Source organism: Pan troglodytes, chromosome 10, assembly GCF_028858775.2.
Source record: "Pan troglodytes isolate AG18354 chromosome 10, NHGRI_mPanTro3-v2.0_pri, whole genome shotgun sequence".
Lineage (NCBI taxonomy): Eukaryota > Metazoa > Chordata > Mammalia > Primates > Hominidae > Pan > Pan troglodytes.
This window is the reverse complement of record NC_072408.2, coordinates 64,541,224-64,566,375: the sequence shown is the minus strand read 5'-3', so window position 1 is coordinate 64,566,375 and position 25,152 is coordinate 64,541,224. Positions and strand designations below refer to the sequence as shown.

Below are 25,152 nucleotides of genomic sequence, written 5' to 3'. Positions count from 1 at the left end.
GGCAGAGAAACAGAAGTCCTGGAGGCTCCAACTACTGCTGCCTGTGATGAAAATAATCTCTATGGCAACTCTCCTCAGGAGCCTGCCTGGGTGAGGTCTTCCAGAGGAGTGTAGTCTGTCCACTTGAAGCAATCATCTGGGTAATTGGGAGCAGAATACCATCAGTTCCCAAAAATAGACACTGGAATATATATATTTGTTATTACAGTCTCACTAAATTTGAGAAGGTAGAAGAGTGACAAGAGTGCAGGCTTTGCAGGCAGCTGTACCCATGCTCTGCTGACTACTAATGGTGGAGCCTTGGGCAACTTACCTAACTTCAAGGAATCTGCTTCCCCAGCTGCAATTCAATGATAATTTCTAGCCTGTTGGGGTTGCATTCAATAAATGCAGTATTTTGAATATATTAGATGTCAAATGCCTGAAAATACCAACAAATCAACCCATGATAAGGCATAGCTGGGCTTCCTGCTACCATGGTGAGGGAGAAGACACTTGACAGAGTCTTAGAAGCATCTCAGAAAGGCAAATGCAAAAGTGGGGGACATGTCTGAGTTTTCAGGGTCTTTCTTGCAGGGGCTTGCTTAAGATTGGGAAAGACCATGATGTGAGAGTTTAGAATGGGTAGACATGGCAAGGCAAGAGTTTTGAAGAGTCTTGGAGAATAAACCAGTCATTAGATGCTATCTGTTAAAAAGTTGTGCGATCTGCTATTTGTTTAAATGTTGTTTGCAAAGTTCCTGAAAGGAATAATAAAATAATTTGTCACTTTTATCTTCCTGGGCAAGAGTTTCCTGCAATAGTGAAGTTGTGATGATGAAGATGGTGCAATAATAAAGCTGTGTTGATATGGATAGTAAACTGTGTGGTAGAGATGGTTTCCATTCTGAGAGACAAATCCAATAGGATGATTAGGATTCTTGCTAAGTAAGCATTTCTTTTTAAGAATAACTATTTATTTCCTGATTATAAAAGTCTTATGTATCCACTACAGATAACCTCTAAAATATTAAAAAGTATCATAAAATAAAAATTGTTCTTATCTCATTAAGTTTATTTCAAAATGCCATAAACTGGATGGCTTCAAACAACAAAAATTTATTCTCTCACAGTTCTGGAGGCTAAAAGTCAAAAATCAAGGTGTCACAGGGTCAAGCTCCCTATGAGACTTGGATAGAATCTTTCCTCGCCTCATCCCACCTTCTGGTTGTGGCTGCTGATTCTTGGCACTCCTTGGCTTGTGGCTGCATCACTATAGTCTCCAAGGCCTCTGTCATCACACACTGTTGTCCGTGTGTGTCTCTGTCTTCACATGATGTTTTCTTCTTACAAGGACACCAGTCATATTAGATTAGGGCCCACCCTAATGACCTCATCTTAACTTGATTACATCTGTGAATATCATATTTCCAAATAAGGCCACATTCACAGGTACCAAGGGTAAGGATTTTGACATATCTTTTGGGGGACCCAGTCCAACCCAAACCACTGGCCACCCCAGGAATAGCCTCTGTTGACATTCCCTCTAGACTTTGCTTTGATCAGGGCAGGAGACGGTGGTGACTTACATTGTGGGAGTGTCAATGGGGATCTAAATATTTGCAGAGAGTGAAGGGATTTATAAGGTGAAATTGTCAAGATTGGGTCCTTAACCTAAAAAGGCATGTGGGACATGTGGATGGTGAATGGTAGAGCTCTTCATTGTAAACAAGAGACCAAGGTTCAGCTTCAGTCTCCAATAGCGCTGGCTTTAAGACTTTTGGGATCTTGTCCCGTGTAAGATATACACTGAAGCATAAGGAATAGTTACGTGGAACATTGTTCACCAAAGTAAGCTTTACGCTTATGGTGTGTGATGCACTCAGATATTTTTTTCTATTTTGATTCTTTCCTTCTTTTCGTTTTTAGTGCAGCTTACAACCCACTAAACTTATATCACAACCCTAATGGGTCACATTCCAAAGTTTGAAAAATTCAGAGCCATCTTCACCTCCACCTGAACGAGGGCAGACTTCAGGTGGCAATCCTTCCCCATCACCCTGTCCCTCACTCCCACCTCCCCCTGGCCCCTGCCACCTAGAATTTAAGTTAAGCTGATGTCGATTGGATGATCCTACAGAGCAGGGAAGGAACCAAAAACGCTGACACTTTCATGCCTCCTTTGGGACCGTAAAAGAAAATGTGGTCCAGGGTTTCCTCTGTGGCCACCCAGGAGATGTTTCTTTCCCCTCCGTTTTCTTCCATGGCTCCCTACGGTGCCCATCGCCCCTGCAATGGTGTTCTCTAACTTATTATTTTATTCAGCTGCTTGGCTGTGTTAATAATCAAAACTTTTCTAGCCCCCCAGGCACTCTGTCAGGCTATGGGGAGCACTGAGGAAGCAGCTGCTCCCTTGCCTGGAGAGGCTGCCTCTGCTCCAGAAGCTGTGTCCTGCCCTTGAGCATTAGCTGAGGCCTTGGTATTTCCCCGGGGACCAGGGATACATGGGGCTAAGACAGGTGGCAGAGAAGACGGAGGACTTGAGCCCCAGCAGGGGAGTGAGATGACTTGAGAGCATCACTTCAGGAGTCAGGGAGGCCGTGGGAGGGAAGCACCTTCTGCCGAGTCTCAAAGCCCTTCTCTTCGTACATCAACATCCCACTGAACGTGGCTGCTGCCCACCTTCCAGGCTTGCCATCTAAGAAAGAACAGGTGATGGCTTTTCTGCTGCACCCCTTTTTGAGTTGCTGAATGGCCTGGGACCCCCCCACACCATGGTCTTCTGCCCCTCTGTGCTGCCAGGATCTGCTGGGAGACAGGGTCACAGTCGAGGGGGATGTGCATTTGGTCTGCACAGTGCCATGGCAGGTGAGACAAGTCAGGATGAAGCCTGGGATAACCCCTTCTAGCTGCTCTGCTGTAGCTCAGGACTCTAGGCCTGCTGTAGCCCAGACACCAATGACTTGCTTCCCGGGCCAAGCAGCTTCATTGTGGGTCAGCAGCCCAGTTGGTTAAATGGGCACTAAACTGAGCATTAGGATTCCTAATTTCCGCTCTCCATGCTTCCTTTGGCTTTCTTGTGTGACTATGGAAAAGCCACTTCTCTCTAGGCCTTGGTTTCTCCATCCAGAATACAAAAGGGGTTGAAATCAATCAATCCCTCCCTCCCTCCCTCCCTTCCTCCCTTGCTTCCTTCCATCCTCCTGTCCTGCCTCCCTCCCTCCCTCCTTTCCTTCCTTCCTTCCCTCCTTCCTTCCTTCCCTCCTTCCCTCCCTCCCTCCCTCATTCCTTCCTTCCTTCCTTCCTTCCCTCCCTCCTTCCTTCCTTCCTTCCTTACATGTGTAGCCCTCTGCTAGGGATATTAAGATGAACGAAGTTTAATCAAGAGGCTAAAAGAGGAGGCACACAAGGTAACCAATAAAATAAATAGAGTATGAGTGTAATTATGGAAACATGCAAGACCTGGAGTTGGTACAGAGGACAGAATGATTTGCTGGGAGAGGGGGGCAGGGACAGCTCCAAGGAAGGTTTCCTCTGGGCTCTGAGCTGGGTTTGGAAGATGAACAGGTGATCTCATGTTCCCTCCCAGCTCCACCCCTCAGTAAGACTCATGAGATTTTGCTCTTGTTATAGGGGTAGATGGGACTGGGGAAGACAGCAGAGGAGGTAGTGTTCTGATTTATTTTATCAAGGGCTCTTTAAAGCCAGAAAGCCAAAAACAAGGATGCCTCAAAGTGGGAAATAGCCCTTAGCATAACAAGCCTATCCTTGAAGATTCCATAAACCAAGGCAGCAGGAGCATGGGCAGAGCTGGGGAGAAATGCATGCCTGGCACTCAGAGAAGGTCATTCATGAGGAGGGTGAGCAGCAGCACCTGATGCACGCTTTCGTGTGCCCTCCTGGAGAGCTCGGCATTTCGGGCGTGGGACTGGGGTGCCGTCCACCCTGCCTGCATGTGGGTATAGGGCTCAGCTGTGCTCTGTCGGGGCTGCAGCCTAAGGTTCAGCTGACTCTTCTGATGTGGGAATGGGAAGCCATTCTGTAAAACAAACTGAGTCTTGTTCAGACCTGGTCTCCCAGTCCTCTCCCTGAGCCCCCATGCTGTGTTTGCTCCCCAAATTAGACCCATTCACTTCTCCTTCATAGCAGAAGTCACTCTGGTGGTTACTAAGTCAGGTCTTTCAACCCAGTGTCCTACAAGTGCTCCTGGGGCAGGGGCAGTGGCAGTGTCAGGCATGGGCCCCATGATGGCCCAAGAGCGTGGCATCATTGTAGCAGGTGCACAGTGGGTATTGGTTGAAAGAAAGAATGAGGGTAACCAAGCATCAGTCTGACCTTAAGATACTGAGGGCGCAACCCCAGCCTTTCCAGGAGCCTCTTCTTAATGACCCAGAGAAAAAGCCTATTCCTCTCTGGGACTGCTGGGACTTTGTGGACTGCCCCTTTAAAAATCAAAACAGCCATAAAGCAGGAAAGAGAAACACTAGCTGTTACCCCAGGAGCTCAGCAGACAGAGGCAGGTAGGGGAGCAGATGCCATTTCCACAGCCCTCTACAGAGCCTCATCCACTGAGTCTCACACTCACTGGGGCGGCTCCCGGGTACCAGGCCGTGTGCTGGGCCGCGTTTTGAGGGGAGTGAGGGGACTTTCCCTGCCCCAAGTGTCAAGGGCTGCTGTGAGGTGAGCAGCACCACAGGCATGCAGGAGAGGGATGAACTCACCTGCCCAGGACAGAGCAGGTGCCACACTCAAAATCTCAAAATGGGCCTTAGAGGGTGTGTAGGAGTTCAACGGAAGAGAAAGGGCAGAGAGAACAATGCGTGAAAGGTGGGCAGGAAAAAGAGAGAGCCTCCCTGAGGCCCACAGAGGCTGTGTTGCTGATCCAAATCCACACAGCCAGTAAACAGAAGGCTTGGACTCGGACACCGCGCCACGCCCTGGAGTTCACGCTGTTTACCACTCTGCTAATAGTGCCTGAGTTACTAGGTAACCACACTGTTTTCAAGAAGAAGCAACTACTTAGTTCAAAGTGATTAAAACCCAGGAAAAAAAATACAAAAATTAGCCAGGCGTGGTGGCGCGTGCCTGTAATCCTAGCTACTCAGGAGACTGAGGCAGGAGAATCGCTTGAACCTGGGAGGCGGAGGTTGCAGTGAGCCGAGATCGCGCCACTGTGCTCCAGCCTGGGTGACCGAGTGAGACTGTGTCTCAAAAAAAAAAACAAAAAAAAACTGAGGTGTAGGGGGAAGAAAGTACCAGAAGATGATGCCAAAAAGTCAGGTTAAGGCCAGACAGTAAGAGCACCGAGGCCATGCAAAAGAGTTTTTGGGCTTGGTGCCCGGGGCATGGGAGCTGGTGGGGACTTCTCAGCCGGGGGTGCCTTGGGGGATCAGCCTGTGGGCGGAACAGGAGCCAGGAGCCGGGAGCCAACTGAGGTGGGGAACCGAGGTGGACAGTGTGGCGGGGAGATGGAGACAGGTTTGAGGGCAGAGGGGAATTGGCACATGGTTGTCGTTGAGAGAAGGAGGAGCCTATAGTGACCCTGTGGTGTCTGTGGGTGGGTGGGTGGGTGATTGCGCGGCGCCATGTATGAGACTGAGCAGGGAGGAGGAGCACAGATGATGAGTGTGGTTCCCATGGGTGAGCTCCTGTCCAACCCAGAGACTTTTCAGTCCAGTGTGGGGCTTGGCATGTAGCAGGTGGCCAGTAAACACAAAGTCTACTATCACCCTGTACACTTCCCGTCACCCTGTGCATTTCCCGCATCCTGAGCCATGGGCTCCTCCTCACTGAGGGTGGAGAACTCCCCTCCGCAGAGGATCCTTCCTTACTGGGATTCAAGTGTTCCTGGCTCCTGCCCCATCCCTTTCCTTCCTTCATTGCAGAAGCCCTACGGTAGCGAGACAAAGAAAAACGCCTACATTTACTTTTATACCCTCTGCCTGCTTTCCTCCAGGTCTGCTGCCTTATTTCTCTCGGCCCCTCAGGCATGTGCAGCCACTCAGGTTAATGCTTCACCCCATCATGTTTCTTTCCTATGAATATAAAGTTCCTAAAATTACACAACAGGGGTGACCTGCTCCGCCCCTCCTGGCCAGCTTGCATCCTTGTCGCCTGGCTTCACCCTCTGCAGGGCTTGCTGGCTAGTCGGCCACAGGCTATGGCTTTGAAAAATGTAGTTATTGCCCAGGCGCGCTGGCTCACACCTGTAATCCCAGCACTTTGGGAGGCCGAGGCAGGTGGATCACCTGAGGTCAAGAGTTCAAGACCAGCCTGACCAACTTGATGAAACCCCGTTTCTACTAAGGATACAAAAATTAGCCAGGCGTGGTAGTGCACTCCTGTAATCCCAGCTACTCAGAAGGCTAAGGTGGGAGAATTGCTTGAACCTGGGAGGTGGAGGTTGCAGTGAGCCAAGATCGCACCACTGTACTCCAGACTAGGCGACAGAGTGAGGAAAAAAAAAAAAGAAAAATGTAGTTATTACCCTCATGGAAAACCACGCTAGATTCTGTAAAGAGCCAAATACTGTTGAATCAACTGTATGCCAATGGTTGTTGAATAGTTCACTGGGGTCAGATCTCTCCCCACTCCATCAAGTCCCTCTTCCTGCCTCTTCTGCTGCTTTCTGCTGACTTAGGCAGTTTCCAGGCGGCTTGAATGACAGCCATGAGCCATTAATTCAGAACCATCTTGCCGGAGGTTGACAGAAGCTTGACCTCTGGTACCAGCAGGGACAGTTTAACCATATGGAAGGGACCTCAGATATGGTCCCATCCAGTGCCCCCAGTTTACAGATGAAGAAACTGAGGCTTAGAGGGGCTGCATATCTGTCCCACAATCATGTGGTTAGTCAGGGACACAGTCAGAACTAGAACCCAGGCTGCTGACTTCTGCCCTCCCGTGACCCCCTCTGGTGACCCATCCAACAGTGAGCAGTGTTAATTTTCCTGTCCAGAGAAAAGCTTGTTTTCTAAAGAGATGACCATGTCCCAAGCAGGTCTTCCAAAGGAATGAAACCCTCTCATTCCTTACAGCTAAGCCTAAGGACTGGGAGGGGGTAGAGGCCCTCAAAACATTAGATCCTGGGGAAAAGTAATCAAAGGGGTTCCCAGTATTTACAGGTTGGGAACCACTGGTCTAATACAACTCCCTGATTTAAGAGATGAAGAAGCTGAGGTCTGGAGAGGTTAAGGGACTATGTTTAGGTCACACCGCTAGTTATGCAAAGTTGGGACCCTCACCCAAGCCTTCCAGGCATGCTGAAGGGGGCAAAAAGAATTCCGTGCAGGATATTTGGCTGCAAACCCTCACTTTACACAATTTTATTGACCTAAACTCAGGAAATCCCTCACTGGTCATGGAGGTTGTGTGAGCCACAGATAACCTATACCCACAGATAATTTTAAAACCTATTCTAGGATTTCATTGAATCTAAGATATCATCAGTGGTAAGATACAATATTGTTTTTTGTGCCACTAAGAAAAACTACTGCCAAGTACAATTATAAAATACCATCAGTCATAAGATACATCCCAATTTTAGAGATGTTAAAATGTGAGAGAAAAATGTATGCATCACGGAATTGAAGAAATCTGCGTGATAGCCACTCCCATTCTGTTTGCTGTAGCCCAGATGGTGTCCTTCCACCTGGCTCTTCCACCTGGTGGAGGTGCCAATGGAGATTAAATGGCACTTTGAAGAAATAGTATCTATTAAAAACACAGAGTAGAGGAGCAGGCCCAGCCCAGTCTGTGGGATCTGGGGACAGAGTCCTGGATTTGCTCTCAGGAGACATGGGGTTGAATCTCAATTCTAAAACTCATGGTGTCATCTTGGGCACAGTCTTATTCTCTTCAAGCCTCAATTTCCTCATCTGCAAAATGCAGAATATGTGCCCTGCCACCCTGCCCCATGCTCACAGAGCTGTTGCAAAGCTCAGAAGAGAAAATGGTAAATACATGTTCGTTTGCTCAACGGATGTCTGTGACTGCCCAGAACAGAGAACTGGGAAATGACAGGGTAGGTTATATGGAGTCTTCCTGGGGCAGATGGGGAGCTCCTTTCAGTGACAAGGCTCAGGGGGCATGGACAGAGCCCAGGGCACTTCTCTAGCTTTGACCACGCCCAGGACTCCTTGAGGAAGCGTCCCACACCCATTAGAGAAAAGAGACCCATCCTTAAATGGGGGCAGGGAGACTAGCGGGCAGAAGTCCACCTTCCCAGGAGCAGATGGCAGAGACGGTCAGAGGTCCCAGGGGTCCTGTCCCCAAATCCTGGGCAAACACCCACATACTCCCCATCTGGCACCCTGAAGATGCTGTGCGTGTGTGCATACACACACATTATGCCCTTCTGGGTCCAACAGTCACAGAAAGAGTTACTTGGCTTCATTGCAAATAGAACCAGCCAAGCCGAGCCATCCCTGCTATATTTCCCAAGTACTCCAGTTTCTAAGGAGGCATCCCCCTATCTGCAAATCAGGAGGGTCCTATCCCTCCCCTCTTCTCAGGACCAAAGGGGAATCAGACAATTAGCAAAAAAGTTTCTCCTTCTGCATTCCCAGGCGGCTCCAGCCTGTTAAGAACCCTGACTCTTCAATCATGGAGGCAGTGTGACTGAGTGGGCAGGCCCTGGGCTCTGAGTTCTCCTCCTGTCTCTGCCCCTAACCCTGCCCCCAACTACAGGCAGGACCTTGGACAATTTACCTTTCCTCCGTGGGTCTCAGTTTCTTCCTCATAGAGTAGGGATAAAAAGCCCAGCTGTGCTTCCCCAATGGCAAACATAAGGATTAAACAAGGGGCGGTGCTCGAACGAGCCCCACCAGGGAAGTGTGTACAGAGGGAAGAAGTGCTCTGAAGGGATAGGAGCCAGGGGTGGCAGGAGTTGGGGAGGTGAAAAGTTGGAGAAGCAAAGGGACTCAGATACGTTGGTCATCCCTGAAACTGCAGTCCTCTCCCCCGGCCTCATACGCAATAGGCCACCATGGTAAAAAGCACCGAATTCACAGTCGGACCTGGATTCGAAACCTGGCTCTGCAGGTTGCTTACCTTGGACAAGTCTCCTAACCTCTCTCAGCCTCGATTTCCTCATCTGTAAAATTGGGTAACCATACCATTGTCGCCTCCTTTGGAGGACTGAATGAGCCAGTGCAAGAGAAGTGCCTGGCACCCTGTGGGCACTGAACGGATAGCAGCTGCCGAGGCCCCCGCCACCCCCTGCTCTAACCCGGTGGTCTCCTGCAGGTCGGGGGAGCAGCCGTCCTGGCTGTGGGCATCTGGACCCTGGTGGAGAAGAGTGGCTACCTCAGCGTCCTGGCCTCCAGCACCTTTGCCGCCTCCGCCTACATCCTCATCTTTGCGGGCGTACTTGTCATGGTGACCGGCTTCCTGGGCTTCGGTGCCATCCTCCGGGAGCAGAAGGGCTGCCTCTCCACGGTCAGTGCCCGCCCTGTGCTCTGCAGGGAGGGGGAGCCCTGCACCACCCAGTCAGGTTTCCAGCAAGTGAGAGGGGCCCCAGCCCTGGAGTGGGAGGGGCTGAGGCTGTGGGAGTGCCCGAGAGGGGGTGGCTGCTCCTGGGTCTGGGGTTTGCCACGGTCTCCAGGTTCTTAGGACCCAAGCAAGCAGGCGTCTCCGTAGCTGCAGTGGCAGCTCCTTCTCCGTATCTCCATCTCTGTCTCCTCCCACTCCCCTTCTTCCTCCTCCTCCTCCTATTTCTTCTTCTCCTATTCTTCCTGGTCCTCTCCTTCTCCTTCTCCTATTCTGTACCCTTCCCCTCCTCCTTATCCCGTTTCCTTCTTATTCTCTTTTTCCTCCTACTTCCCCTTCTCCTCTCCCTCTCCCTCTTCCTCCTCCTCTTCCTCTTCCTCTTTCTAGGTTTTTTTATGGCAATTTTCAAAGATATGCAAAAATAAAGAGTGTTTTTCATGAAGCTCCATCTTCCCTTCACCCAGAGTTCAACAATTACCATCTCATAGCCGATCTTGGTTCCGTCCACGCTCTCACCTGCATCCTGCCCACTTCCTAACCCCAGGGTGATTCTGAAACAGTCCCAGACAGCATGTCATCTGTTAGTGTTTCAGTGTGTATCTCTAAAACTTAAGTACCCTCTTCTAGAAAACATGATAACATTACCATTATCACACTTTAAAGCAATTAACAGTCATTCCTTAATATCATGAAATAACCAAGCAGTTCCACATCTTCCCAGTTGACTCATAAACTGTTGTTGCTGTGTTTACATTTGAGTTAGAATCTAAATTAGGCTCATGTGTTAAAATTGGTTGCTTATCTCCTATGTCTCCTAAAGTGAAGGCCCCCAGAGTTTGGGTTTTGAGCTCTTTTCCAGCAGGTGGGACAGGTGTGCTGAGAGCCAACCATGCCACCACCCACCCTCACATGGGGCCTACCATGAGGATTTCCAGCAGGGTGATGCAGGTCCGTCAACTGAGGTCCTTGAGAGCCACGTAGCACATCCCAGGTCTGACCAACATAGCTGGATGAAGGCACGTGACGTGACTGAATAAAACCAGGCATGTAGCGCAGCCCGGGGATATTCCCTCTGTGTGGCACTGACCAGCCATGAGGCTTATGGGGATCAGTGCAGTTGGGCCCAGAGAAAGAACCCCTCTCCTCTGCAGTGTCAGCAAGCCTGTTTGTGTCCTGTCCGGCTCTGCACCTGTTAGCAAGCAGGGCCTTCAGCCTAGCCTCAGGCTTCAGGCTGAGCCTCTGGCCCTCACGCCTGGAGGTCTGCCCATGAGCAGGCTGCCGAGCCACATGCTCTCACCTGCCTCCTTCCTTCCATTGGGTCATCTTGTTTAGAGAGGACAGGACTCACCTCTGGACAGCCCAAGAAGGAATACAGAAGCCCCCACCGAGCGCCTTCCTCTGACCCAGAGCCATCTGTCCTGCTTCTGTGGAGCCACTAAAGGCCAGTGGTCCCCTGCAGCACTGGGAAACAGGCCCTGCATTCCTCCCAGAGCCCAATTAGAACACAAATGGCCACTATTCACTAGAGCCACCTCCCTCTATCCTCACTACAGCAACCTGCAAAGTCCCGGTAGTCTGAACTCTGTGCCGAGCAAGCGCTGCACTCAACATTCATGCGCATCAACTCACTCAGTCCTCGCCCTGCCCCACAGAGCAGCAACTCTTACTCTGTGTATGGACGGGGAAGAACGGAGAGCAGAGGCAGGTGAAGCAATTTGCCCAGCGTCACCTGGCAGTTGTGTTCTTTTAGGTGATGGTCAGTCAGGTGTGGCCACAAGAGGGGGCACAGGAGAGGCACAGGACAAGAGAGTTTACCAGACTCACAGGTCCTAGACCAAGCTTGTCCAACCCGTAGCCCACGGGCCGCATGCAGCCCAGGACAGCTTTGAATGCGGCCCAACACAAATCCATAAACTTTCTCAAAACATTATGAGATTTTTTTGGTGATTTTTTTTTTTTAGCTGATCAGCTGTCGTTACTGTGTTTTATGTGTGGCCCAGGGAAGCCAAAAGATCAGACACCCTGTCCTAGACAGATTCACTGCACACAACAACAGGAGGCGGGGTCACACGGGCGGAGAGCCAAAGACTAGGGCTCCCCCAAGCAGGCAGGGAACAGAGAGTGGGTGAGACCCTTTCCTTGGGGGTCAGGGTAGAGCCATAAGAAAAGGCAGGAGGGGATTCCGTTGGTGCATTTGAATGTCACTAGGTCACAGTCAGGGGAGGGTAGCAAGGGGAACTTGTAGCAGAGCCAGCCCTATCACACTGGTGCACCTGGTCACCCCAGCAGGTGCGCACAGTCTGCATGTAGGGATGTGGAGGCAGAAGAAAAATGCGAAGTTTTAAAATGCATGATACACACTGCTGGTGAGCGGCATGCAGTCTGCCTCCAAGCCCACGCTCTGACCCACCACACTCTTCTGCAACCCAAGAGCTCATATTCACCCCCATTTTCCAGATGAAGAAATTGGGCTGAGATGTGGAGCAAGTAATGGCTGGAGCTGGACTGTGCGTTGCTGTCTGTTGGAATCACCTCTAAGAGTCTGCTTCCCTGGGGAGGAGGACAAGCCTGATGGGAGGCAGAGGGACCAGAGGCCAAGGGGGAGCATGTGTGCAGGGCACACCCTGCCCTCCATCTATGGAGAGGTCTTCATGGAGCAGTGGCTTTTGGAGATCTGGCTGGTAACAAGGGAGGGTCCCCTCCAGCACCTAGCCCAGAACCCTAAGGCAAGAGACAGGGGTGTAGTGAGGGGACCCTAGAAGCCTCAGGCATCTCAGTGCCTCGTTGCTCCCATTATAGTAAGGAAAGAACAGCACACCTGGGTCAGAGCATATTCAGCTTAGAAGGGACCTTGAGGGTCACAGAGCCCAGTGCTCCATCCAAAGGTTACAGGCTGAAAGACACTGGGTGGGTGAGTGTGTGGGTCACCCAGGCATTAGTGGGAGACACTCAGAATTATTGGATTTTTTGGAGAATAGTGTAATCATAGGAGCGCTTCCCCTTGGCCATCTCAAAGGCCAGAAGGGAAGCCTAAGCTTTAGCACCTGACCACGCTGTGCTCTCCAAGCCACTGATCACAGCCTCCCATTCCACACTTCCTCTTACACCATCTGTTCATGAGATCTGTCCAGACATCCAGGCTGATCCATGAAGAATGAATGTCTTCAGCCTCTGCGTCTCAACCTGACTGTCACTTAGTCTGGATGGCCTGCCCAGAGGGAGCCAAGCCCTGTGCCCAGAGCATGTGGGAGAGATGTGGAGAGTCAGTGAAGGTCAGGGCCTTGTGCTTGCCCAAAGCCTTGCTGGGCATCTCTTACCCTACCCTTCTGCACTTCGGGGAGTCAACAGACAGTGAGTCTTATCCCTCTGGGGCTTGAGGCAGAGAGGGGCACAGCAGCTGTTGGACAGGCTGGTGCAAGATTCCCTGCTTCTTCTCAGCTCCACTTTACCCTCTTCTCTAGAGACTTGCCTGCATTCACTCCCATCCCACACAGAACTGGTGATCTCTCTGGTCCAAGTCACTAAACAGACACATCAAGGAGGCAACAGCTTGAAACTGAGGTCAGAAAAAAGTGTGCATGCACGCACACACATTCGTGCACACACATGCATATGCACGCACACATGCACTCAGCCACCAACGCAGGACTGTGGAGACAGGCATCTCTGCCAGGGCGCTAGCAAACAGCAAACTCCATGGCCTAGAATCTGCCTTCTTTGCTTTATCTGCCCCTCTATGAAAGAACCAATGACAACTGGCCCAAGGACAGAGCAGGAGGTAAAGCTGGGGATCCTGAGTAATCCACATCCTGGCCCAACAGCCCGTGAAGCATCGAGCACTTGATTGTTTAAACCAAGAAGGTGCCTGTACAACCTTTCTTGGGCTAACATAAGTAGGAATTTTAAAACCCAGGCTCCCATTTAGAGTCAAGTGGTGTGGTTAAGGCAGTGTAAAAGTGCTGTATGGCTCTTAGCAGTTCCTTCCTTGTTTCATTTCATTTTGTCCCCTCCATGTTTAACTTCCATTTGAAATCTTGAATCAGCTGACAGGTGAGGGAAGCTCCAAAGGAGAAGGGCAGTGAGTCTATCACTAGACCAAGTGGTCCCTGAGGAGGAGAGGGAAAGATGAAAGACCAGGCATCTGAATGATGTGCAACTACCTTGGATCAGGAGGAGTTCCCAAAGAATGACCCAGAGGGGGACCATCCAGCTTCCACACAGGCACGATGTCTGTCCTGGCACAGCCCTTCCTCCTAGCTCATCTGCAGCTCCTCAAAGTCACTTTCCCAAGAAGGACGTGGCCATCGGGGACAGAAATAGCACATCTCTGCTGGTGCTGAAATGATGATCAGCTTGGCACTGGAAATCTGCCAGGCAGGAACAGGAATGGGGCTTAAATTATTCATACCAGATCTTTTTTAGCAAAGACTGCATGAGAGAGATAATTCAGGCCATCTGAGCCTATGGTCAATGACCAGAACAGAGGCCACCTAGATCAAAAGAAAGGGATATTTTTAGAGTTGTGAATGGGGGCTCTGAAAACTTCTATATTTTAAGCCAAATGAAGATCATGGTGGATGATTCAGACTAAACTGGGTCTTTATTGGGGGTTCTTTTCTATTTAGGGGATGGATAAAAAAGTAAGAAGTTCTAAAAACCAATTTCTAAAACAAGGGGATCCAGAATTGCCACACCTCCATCCAACAGGCCAAGACGTGGTCAACCAGGGCACTAAAGTCCACAATCAAAGGTGAAAATATATGGGCTCGGGTTCAAAAGCTGGTTTTCGAGTACCTTGCCTAGCTTGCTCTGGGACCTCGGGTAAGTCACTCAGCTTCTGCCTGCCTCCTTGTGTTGCCGTTTTATACAGGATGATGTGTGAGGATAACGAAGAAGTATTTTCAGGTCCTGGGAAGCAAGTCACCACATTATAAAAAGATGGTAAAAATGTGGCTCTAATGAACATTCACATCACTATTGCCATCACCATGACCAAGCTCCCTTAAGAAGGAACCTAAATAAATAAGAGTTATTCTGAGGGCCATGGCTCCCAGGGCCCTGCAGCCTGAGCTGGGCCACATCCTCTGAAGAAGCTGGCGCTGGTGGGAAGTTCAGGGTGAGGAGAGCCTGAGACCCCATGCCTGGAAACTGGACTGTGTCCTCCCTGGCTCGTTTCTTACCTACACATTCTGTTATGTTGCTCCACCAGCCACCCAGCTCCAAGGTGGGCCTTGCCTCATCTGTTTGGTGGCTCTTTAACCTTTGAGTCAGCTGTCCCCACCATTCTATAGCCAGGACTTGGGGAACCCCGACCCCTCTCCAGCATGAGTCCTTTCCTCATCCAGCGTGGCTTATGCAGTGCAGGCAGGGGAATGGACCAGGGGACCTCAGAACCCTGAAGGCTCCTTGGGAAGCAGGATGCAAACATCCCGAAGAGCTGACCGCTCAAGAGACTCATAGGGTTTGTGTTGACATCCATCCTTCTCGGGATGCAGCGGGTGTACCTGATCACCACAATCCAGCAGCATTGTCTTGATGGGGTGGTTCTATGGCCAATTAGCTTCCACCACCACCTCCCTCCGATTTTCTGCAGTGGATGTTCCATATTGCATTGATGGGACTGCCTAATTCATCAACATCAACAAGCATTTCCAGCACATTCCTGGCATGTCCTGCTCTGCTGGGCACAAGGCAGGGTGAGAAGGGGAGGAGGGAAAAAGGGACTCTGACCCAGTTCTAGGCTTAGAGTCTAGTGAGGAACATGAGGCGCCTGTATTAAAAGGCAAAGGACCATGCGGGCAGTTTAAATTTGTATTGGATTTGGTCAGAGGCTCTGACCTCTCTGGGCTTTCCCTAACTTCCAGGCTGCCCTGTTCCCTGGAGCCTGGTGTCTCCTTCTTGTTCTTTGTCCTCCCCTCTGCTCTTTGTCCTCCCCTTGCCCCTTGCACAGGTGCCTTCAGGCTGTACTATCTCCCCCACAGCCTGCAAGAAGACAGCCAATGGGAAAGTCTGGGTAATTCCAGGGCACTGGGAGGAAGTAGCAATTGGTCACTTTCCTCATGCCTGAATCCACTGAACACCAGCATCCTCTGAGTTCCCTGCGCCGTGTCTCCCTGTGGGGGGTCTGGCCCTTATTGCCCCAGCCAGCTGGCCAGGCCCTAATGCCCAGTCTGGGGGCTGCTCTCACTCAGCCTGTTCAGACTGGGCTCTCAGTAGTCCCAGCTTGAATCCTAGTAAATGCCTGTCTTTGGCTTGGAGTTCTGAAACTGTTCTCCTTCCATGACCCTCACCGCCCACTGGAACACACACAGTGTGATCTCCTTAGACCCCCAACATTTGGGCTGGGACATTGAAGGGCCTCAGCCACGTTTTCTTGATGTGCCTCTAGAAGACTTGCTGCCTCCCCAAGACCCAGTTTTTTTCCCTCCCTGCGTCTTCCAGCATGCCCTCTCTCTGTCCACCGGCTTTCTGCACCCTAGCCCTGGCCCCCTTTTCTGCTCCCAGAACCACATGTCAGTATCAGACATTGGCCAGAGCACATTCTTGAGCCCTCACTGTAAAGCCACTTCCAGGTGGAATGGCTGAATCCCAACCTTTGGTGTGGTTGCAGCTGGACAACCAAGGCATTGAGCCCTGGGCTGGGGCCAGGAGGGGTAGAGGTTACCTCCATCCTTCTAACAGTGACACTTGGTTACAGGAATGGCTGAAGGCTCCCAAGTCCACATCCTCTCTTTTCTGCACAAATGGGCCGGGCAGCTGCACCTCCAAGCCCACTGCAGTTAATGGTTAATTGCCAGAAAATAATTCCCCCAGGCTGTTGCCACTGAAACAGCTGGCTTCACTTTTCCTGTTTGGCGGGTGGTTCTGAGCTCCCTGACCCTCCCTCCGGCTTCCTCTGTAATCCTCTCACACACAGAGCCAGCTGGGAGCCTCGGGCTGGGCTCTCCTCCCTGCAACTTAACCTTGGCAGGGTCTTGGGTTTTCTTTGGCTGTTGATGCCCTGTTCTGAGAATAGGCTAGTACCTGCCTCTCATCCCAACCTGCCTGGACTGCCTTGACTAGATATGGCTTGGCAGGAAGCTTCACAAACCCTATCTCTAATTATTCAGAATGGCTGGAGATACAGAAGAGGAATGCTTCAGTGAAGCTCCCTTCTTTGTGGCAGAATCAATCCAATGGAGAAATTTTGAAATTCCAGTTTTATAAAGTTCTTCAAACTTACCTCAAAGATGGCACCAGCTGATGCTGAGCTGCCCTGTCTCTTATGCACCAGTGAATGTGCCCCAAAATCTCTATCTGGGGCTCAGCTTTCCCGCAAGCGATGTTAAGTCCAACCCTCAATTTCTGGCAGGACATGGTGGCTCATGCCTATAATCCCAGCACTTTGGGAGGCCAGGCTGGGAGGATTGCTTGAGACCAGGAGTTTGTGACCAGCCTGAGCGATATGGTGAGACCCTATCTCTACAAATAAATAAATAAATAAATTTAATTAGCCAGGCATGGTGGTATGCACCTGTAGTCCCAGCTACTTAGGAGGCTGAGGTGGGAGGATCGCTTGAGCCCAGGAGTTCGAGGCTGCAGTGAGCCATGATTGTACCACTGTACTCCAGCCAGGGTGGCAAAGCAAGACCCTATCTCAAAAAAAATAAAAAATAAAAAGGACTCAATATCTAATTACTCACCTTAATGTCACAGTGAAATATTTCTGCATATTTCCTGCAAGGCCTCGTGTAAAAAACAAACAAACAAACAAACAAAAAAAACATTGGTTTGGTTCAGAGAGTGCTATGCTGTTCTAGCTTCCCTTTGGAGCTATAGTTTTAGAAAATATCCAGTTTTGCTTCTAGTTTAAACTGTTCCATTAAAGAATTAATAGGAAATAAAATCGCTTTGCTACATGGGGAAAGATGAATGTTTGGATCCCATTCTATGCTTAACACACTGCTCCAGCTTGGCATATTTTGAAATGGGATAGTTTTTATGGAGGACTCTGGGGCAGATGCTACAGGAGCTTTCTTTGGAATTCTCGTTACCTGTTTCCATCAGACCGCAGGGGATCGATTTTGGAAGGACCGGCAGCCCTGGACCTGCAGGGGCAGACCAGTCACAGAAACCAGAGTGGAGCTGGAGGTCAGTGGGATAGGTTCAGGTCACACCAAGGGCACAGGGACCATGAAGGCAGAACAGGTAAAGATCAGAGCCAGGAGGGCAAGCAGGGATCAGCGCGTACACAGTCCCAGGGAGCGAGACAAGCAGGGAGGCCCCAGAGTCAGGGAAGCTCAGAAACAAGGATGCTAACAGTGAGACCATGGCTCAGAAACTTCTGGCTCAGGGAGGGCTTCATGGAGGCTGTGCCTGAGCTGAGAGTGTTGGTGGCTGAGCAGCCAGTAAGTAGAACACAAATGGGGTTGGAATAGGGAATTCCAGGCAGGAGGAACAGCGAGAGCAAAAGGCACAGAGGCTGGAGGCTTCGTTGTGCATGGCTCTGTGTGCACACACAGGAGTGTTTCTCAGGCTTGTACAACAGTGCCTTACCTAGCTTCTGAGGTAAGAGCAGGCTGGGTTGAATAAAGCGAAGGGCAGAGGGGGCAGAAACAGGCATTAGAATCCATGGCCATGAACCCAGGATGAGCCAAGGGGTGGAGTAGCAGGGAGGAGCAGGTGAAAGTTGCTCTCGTGCCACTCTTGGCAAAGAGGAAGGCCGGCTGCGCAGGGGGGAGGTGGGGGGAGGGCCACCTAGATTATCTCTTGCCTGCCCCACTGGTGCCCAGGACAGCTGGCAGGGGACTGAACACAGGGCAGTGACGGATGCTTATGCACCCAGGGAGGGCTTCCCTGGGCTTCCTTCTATTCTCTCCATCTTCACCTACTCATTCCTCACCTCTCCTGACACTCTGTCCTTTGCAGAGGAGCACTGACACCCCTGTGTTCACCTGAACCATACCTGCCCTAAAATGCTGAATCCACCCTAAGTGAGCCGAGTGAGCTCATCCGTCCATCCCTCCCCCATTTAGTGGGGACAGTACCATGCAGCAGGTCAGAACACAGGTTCTGCAGCTGGAACTCCTGGGTTCTGTTCCTTGCTCACCACGTACTTGCTATGTGACCTTCAGCAAGCTACTTAGCGTCTCCAAGCTCCTGTCCTCATCTATAAAGCGAGGCTGATGCTCGTGCCCATGTGGCAATGTGATGAGCAATGCTAGTACTCATCTCCAAGGGTGGACAGGAGAGACCATGCAATGTGCTTGCAAGGGGGGCTGGCACCTGGGAAAGCTTGTACATGTGGGCTGTTACTGTTACATGTGGGTACCATGTGCTAGGCTAGGCTTGGTGCTCCAGGGCTGTGCAGATGAGTAAGGCACTGCCTCTGCCAAGAAAGGGTTATTTTTTTTTCTTTTGCTGGAAGGGATGCCTGTCTATTGCTCCCACTACAGAAAACCTGCCTGCCCTCTCCTCCTCTACTAAGTTTTGAGAAGCAAGGCCAGCCTGCCCTGAATTGGGGTATTGCCTCCTAAGCCATGGGCCAGTGATTCTGGAGGCTCCCTGCAGAGAATTCTGGGCTCTATTGGTGGAGCGGGGGCCCTCTCTGGCACAGTGAGCTAGGAAAAGCAGGACACCATGAGGTCCTGTGAATTCTAACTACATGGAAATATGGGCTGAGAATTTCTTATTACTGACTTTTGTATAATAATTCAAAAAGCAATATCAAACCCAACTTAAAGAAGGCAAAAGGTGTTTCCAGAACCTTCTTGATGCTTCCTAGAGTCAACCCCTAACACAAACCTTATGGCGTCACACCCCTCCGCAGCTCACTGAGGCAACTGGAGGAATCCACAGCTGCTTCAGAAAACAGATGATCCCCAAGGAAACACTGAGAGCTCTTGGGTTGTACCTGGCCTCATGGAATTCCCTCATGGAATTCCAGCCCCGGGGTCCCATGGGGATGTGAGCTGAAGCAATATAGGCTTCCCTGATCCTTCCTTTTGTCAAGGCAAGTAGCCTTCTGCTGCAGAGGTGCCCTCCCAGGCAGGTACAGTGCTGCACATGCTTCTGTCCATGTTCTGTTTCCGGCTCCTCGGGAGCTAGGTAACATTCCTTGGATCTTATTTTTGTGGCTCCCACAGTGCATAGGGACACATAAGCAAATCAAGTCCCAGCATCAGCCTGAGAACCTGAAGGTAAATGTGTGACCCAGGGTTTTGCAACCTCGGCACTGCTGGCATTTTGTGCCAGATAATTCTTCACTGCGGGAGACTGCCCTGCACCCAGTGGGATGCTTAGCATCCGGGCCTCGACCCTCTAGATACTCCTTTTGCCAAATACCCACTGGTTGCAAAATTGTGCCAGGTTGAAAACCACTGGTGTAAATTTAACTAAGGTAACTGTGCTATGCTACTCTCAGATCAGTAAAAGATTAAGCTACTGCCCCCAGCATGGGGCTGGTTATGCTCCAGCCAGTTTCTGCTGTCTCATAGGTGTACTTTATTAGAAAGTGCACTCCTGCGTCTTTATCAGGAGATGTCTGCTAAGCGTATGTCTAGACCCAGCACCATCAGGCACTGTGGAGGAGCCAGAAGCAACCTCAGATGTGGTCCCTGTTTCTCCGAAGCTCACAGTCATGCTAGGGGACAGAGTGGTAACACCTGAAGCAAGAGCAGTGCTACGGAGCAATGGGTAAAGTTGTGTCACTCATCCGGTGATGACCTACATTGAGGAACTGCACGGCAGGCGAAGGGGAGGGACACAGAGGTGAAGCCCAGTCCAGCTGAGGAGAGAAGGGCAAAGCAGAGAGTGCAGGTGTCAGGAGACAGCAGATGACGCGCTGCAGGCATTCAGACGGTGGGGAGTGGCGGTTGCTCCTGCCCAAGGATAGCCTGGTGGAGCCAAGACTGAGCCGAGCTGGGTGTGGAAGGACAGGTAGGCACCAGCATTCCAGGCAGGGGGACAGGCAGGGCAAAGGCCCGAAGGCTGGACGCTTGGCCTGTGTGAAGAGAACTGTGTGCAGCAACACCAGGAACACTTTTCAGCTTTGCACACAGAGCCAGCGTGTGCCGCAGGGGCCCTGAGATGATCGCGCCGGACCCAGGGAGTCAGGAAAGGCTGGGTAAGGTGCAGGGTGGAGGGGCAGAGGTGATGGGTCTGTCAGAGCCCATGACCTCATCCGGCTGAAGTCCCAGCATCTTGATGAGGGACCCTTTGCCTGCCTCCTGGGCCTGTCACACACCTGTCCAGGTGAGTCACACACCCGCAGCCTCCCTGCTGTGGAAGCTGCTGCCTGGAGCCAGCACCTGTGCCCACCAGCACCCGGCCTCAGTCCCCTTGAAGCCCCAGGCCAGGCCCTCACTCCCCTTCCAGGCATCTTAACACACTGGAGCTCGAGAAGGCTATCCCCACACACCACCGCCACTGCCAAGCTCTCTCCCCTCCTCCTGACCACTCCGTAGGTCAGATAGCCTGTTTGATGCCTCTGAACCAGCCTGTGCAGGGGTAGCATGTACTAATTTAGCCAGCCACTAAACCAAGGGGTGAGGTTCAGTATCTCTACCTCCCCGTCCTCCCTGTTCCCCACCTTGTCTTCAACAGTAACTGGGGCAGTGGCTTCCCCCGAGAAGTGGCGTGACACTGCCAGCTATCCAGGAGTATCCTACGGGCCTGACTCAGCTCACAGTGGTGGTGGAGAGAAGGAAGGTGGAGAGATGCCAGGATGTGGCTCTCCTAGCTGCCAGCAGCCTGGGTGCTCCTGTCAGTTAGGGGCACTCCATCACCTCTTCCTCCCATGCCCCAGAGGTCTCTGGGAGCCACTGGCATCAATGCCTTCAGGTCCTGTGCAGCAGGAGGGATCCGGCCTCAGCACCGTAGCTGAGGATGGTGGAGGGAAGTTTGGAGCAGGCAGGAAGGGCACGCATGTCAGAGAGGAGCCGCAGGGCCCAGCAGCGCATGGCAGGGGAGAGCCCCTGAGTCAAGGAGACTCAGAAACAAGGATGCCTCACCCTGGGTGGGGTGAGGGTGAATGTGTAGCCATGCTCTGTCTGATGGGCCGGGCCGCTCCCAGGGGGATCACACTCTGGCATGGGCTGGCTACGCCTGCCTCTGGCTGACAAGGACCGCACCCCCTCATGCTGCAGGACCTGGAGCTCTGGGAGGGCAGGAGGCGGGTTAGATCACTGGAAAGCACATTTCCCCCTGGTTGGGTCCTCCTTGTCCCTAAACTTTGCGTCCTACACGAGGGGACCAAAGAAGGCTGAAATCCAGCCCATGCAACTCTTGCTGAGCCACGTTTTTCTAATTTGCACCTAAGCACTAGCAGCCATCCAGCTAGAGCCAGCATGTGGTGGAGCCTGGACCCAACCCAAGTCCACTGACATTTCCTCCAGCTTTCCTCAGTGTTTGGACCCTGCTTCTCAGAGGCTCCTCAAGCAGGGGGACCATCCACAGATGCTCTCTTCAGCCTCCTGCCTTAGCTTACCCTGCATACCACTCAGTACCACACGCAGACCCAGGCCCCTGTCCTGAGGCCCCCTTCAACCACACTCCTCCCCAGGGAGTGGAAAGTCCGTAGGGCAGAGGGAATGTCCCCTTGTGGAATCTGCAACTCCCTCCCGCCACTTCCTGACCTCCTCCCAGGGGCCCAGGAGAGTGAATCCTCTGTCCAGACAACCTGTGCCTGCAGGCAGCATCTGCAAGCATGTCCTGAGGCTGACTAGACCCCTGGCATATGTGCCCCTAGCCTGCACCACACCCAGCCCTCTCCACACACCTCCCATCCGGCAAGGGGCATCTGACCCTGGGGGAGGGGCAGACAGAGCTGGAGGTTTTTCCTGATGCAGCGAAGAGCCTGGGGTAGGAAAGGAAGGGGCAGGGACCTTGCATTTGTGCTCTTGGCCTCAGGCCCCACAAATGATGGGGCTAGGCCTGACACTGTTATTCTGAGACTGGAAACTCCGTGTCCCTGATGCTGGGAGCCTATAGGACACAGTAAAATTGCAATGAGGAGGTGGGTAATGCACTTCATTTGAAAGGAAACCTTGCTCTTGGACCACAGTTCTTTTCCTGTGAAAAGAAATGGCCCCTCTCCCGTATTCCTTAATCCCTGCCCATGCCAGGCTCCCTGCTGAGTCGTGCAGGAGATGGTTGGGCAAGGCCCATGGGCCCATGGATTAGCATTGCCTCTGAAATGCTCTGTCTATCCTGGGCACCGCCCCCGCTCCGCCGCCACCCACCACCGTATCCCTCCTGCCCACACTCCTTTCCCTGCTGGGTGAGCCCTAGAGTCTCAGTCTCACCCACAGGCTGGGCCTTCCCTAGAATCCAGCCATCCCAGTGACCACGGGTAGCTGCCCTGCTGTGGCCAGGTGGGCGGGCAGTGCCTGGGGGCAGCCTGGGTGGCAGGTGCTCATGAGTCTGGCTGAGCTTCCCCACAGTGGGGCCAATTTCCATCAGTAGTGCTCCCCCTCTCTCCTCTCTTCTCTATTCTCTCTCCTTGTCCCTGCCTGTGAGCTCCGTGGCTGCCTGTAGCCAGCTTCATCCCCCTCTCCGTGCTCCTCCAGGGTAGGGAGAGAGGGAGGCCCAACATGCCTTCTAGGCCTGTTGGCTCCTGCAAGCAGAGTTGGTCAAGCCGGGTCTCAGGAGCCCTCCTGACTGTGCAAGCCAGGTGGGAGTGAGAAGGAAGCAGGGCCCATGTCCTTCTACAGGTCACACTGAGTGCAGGGCTGGGAAGCCAGCAGCAGCAGCAGCAGGGCTGTGAGGTGGGAGGAGCAGTAGTTAGGGGAATGAGAACCCTTGCAGGGCCATGTAGAACAGGAAATGGGCATCAGGGCTGAAAGACAACACAGGAATCACCTTCCCTTGGACCTGTGATTTGCTTTTTCCTGAGCCTTGGTTGTCACAGTCCACGATTGTCCCTGCATTCCAACTACAAGGGCACTCTCCACTCCCTGAACACAAATGCCCCATGCTTCCTGCAGGCTCCAGGCTTTTCACTTGTTCTCCCCTCTTCCTGAAATGTGCCTCCCTCCTTCACTTAGCAAATGCCTATTCAGTCCTTAAAGATGTTACTTAGGTGTCACCACCTCCAGGAAGCCTTCTCTGACTGCCCACCCTACCAGGAGCCTCCTACCATTTCTAGAGCTTACCCTATAGTTGCATTTGTAACACAGCATTGCAGTCACTCATCTGTCTTCCCACCATCAATAACTTTGAGAGCAATAGTTGTCTTACTTACGCTACCTGGCATCTGGCATATGGCATGTATTTAATACATATTGGATGGGTACATGCGGTACTGAATTGTCAGCAGACCAAAGAGGGAAGGAGTAAGTGGGGAACTTGGTGCCAGCAGCCAGTGAGGCTGGTACATCCAGGAGGAAGATGGCATGGATGATAGGGGTCCCAGCAGGTATCTCTACCACCCCCACCACTGTGGGGAAACATCTGTCATAGCAGCATCCCGATCCCAGTGGTGACCGTCCTCTCTCTTTGCTGCTAGTATTTCTGCCTGTTGCTCGTCATCTTCCTGGTTGAGCTGGTGGCGGGAGTCCTGGCCCATGTGTATTACCAGAGGGTAAGTGACGTTTCCTCCTCCTGCATCCTCTGTCAGTGTCCTGAAGAAGCAATGTGGGTAGGGAGGTTTGCACTGTGATGAGGGAAGCTGAGGAAGGCACAAGGGTGGTCCTGTTTCCCAGGCCCTGGCAATCCCCCTACACATCTGCATCCCAGCTGCTGGTCCTGGCTCCAGCAATTCTGTGCTGCATCTGTGGATGCTAATGTCTTCCACATGGGAGCTGGGGACGGGGGCTTCCCAAGGGACATTGGGTCATCCCTCTCCCCTTCCAAGAATGGTCTAGAGGATGAATCCATCTGTCAGAGACATCCAAGAAGAAAGGCCTGGGCCAGGGTCACATGCCAGACCCCGAAACAGGATCGGGCCTTGCCTGCCTGGATTGAGCAAGGATGGAGTGAGTCCTAGAGTCAGTCCTATCCACTCCCACCCTTGAGCCCTCTGAATCGGGGATTCGAGGTCATGACCATGGTGATGTTTGGCTGGTAGAGACAGTGCGACCCTGCTGGTTGTTTCAAGCCAGTGCTGCTATGATGCTCACAGGGTAACAATTATAAATATTTTCAATATCACCTCATGATCACAGTTAAGATCAACAGACATTTCAAAGCACCCTGTGTCTGGCCTCACCACCGCCTCCCACCAGCTTCTGGATGTGACCCTTTACCTGAGCCATCTCCCCAGCCTCTCTCAGCTCTGCCCATCACACCTCTGCCCTAAGTTGGGGCTCAGTTTTTGTGTCTTCCTCTCCATAGCCATCTTCTACACTGTCTCTGGCTGATGGTCCCTTACCCTGTTGAGAAACCTCCGCATCACACCATCCACAGTCCGCAGTGTTCTAGAATTAGCTGGGGGGAGTTGGAAGTGGGCCCGGTGCCAGGGCAGGGGTGGGGCTGGTCCCGCTGATGGGGCCTTCGCTCCTACCCTCCTCAGCTGAGTGATGAACTGAAGCAGCACTTGAACCGGACTCTGGCTGAGAACTACGGGCAGCCCGGAGCCACGCAGATCACCGCCTCAGTGGACCGACTCCAGCAGGATGTAAGCCATGCCCCATATGGCCTTGAAGGCCAAGCCCACAAGGATTCAAATCCTGACTGTTCTTTCCTTTCTGGGTGACCCTAGGCAAG

At 52.0% G+C, this 25,152-nt stretch overlaps 1 protein-coding gene and 1 long non-coding RNA gene across 7 annotated transcripts in view; one reads left to right on the top strand and one right to left on the bottom strand.

Moving 5' to 3' along the window:
- Positions 1-25,152, top strand: part of TSPAN11 (tetraspanin 11) — a 65,151-nt gene that overhangs the window by 27,802 nt on the left and 12,197 nt on the right. For both annotated transcript variants that reach the window (XM_016923700.4, XM_016923702.4), the window contains exons 3-5: positions 9,226-9,417; positions 23,954-24,028; positions 24,959-25,063. In XM_016923700.4, the coding sequence (XP_016779189.1) occupies positions 9,226-9,417; positions 23,954-24,028; positions 24,959-25,063 (372 nt within the window). The remainder of the gene's footprint in view (positions 1-9,225; positions 9,418-23,953; positions 24,029-24,958; positions 25,064-25,152) is intronic.
- The window catches only part of LOC104001578 (uncharacterized), a 60,568-nt gene continuing 59,363 nt past the window's right edge, over positions 23,948-25,152 (bottom strand). For 4 of the 5 annotated variants that reach the window (XR_008538487.2, XR_010148332.1, XR_008538489.2 and 1 more), the window contains one exon: positions 23,981-24,068. This is a non-coding gene — a long non-coding RNA (uncharacterized LOC104001578). Of the gene's footprint in view, positions 24,069-25,152 lie in introns of all 5 variants that reach the window. The other variant, XR_008538488.2, reaches the window with a different exon arrangement.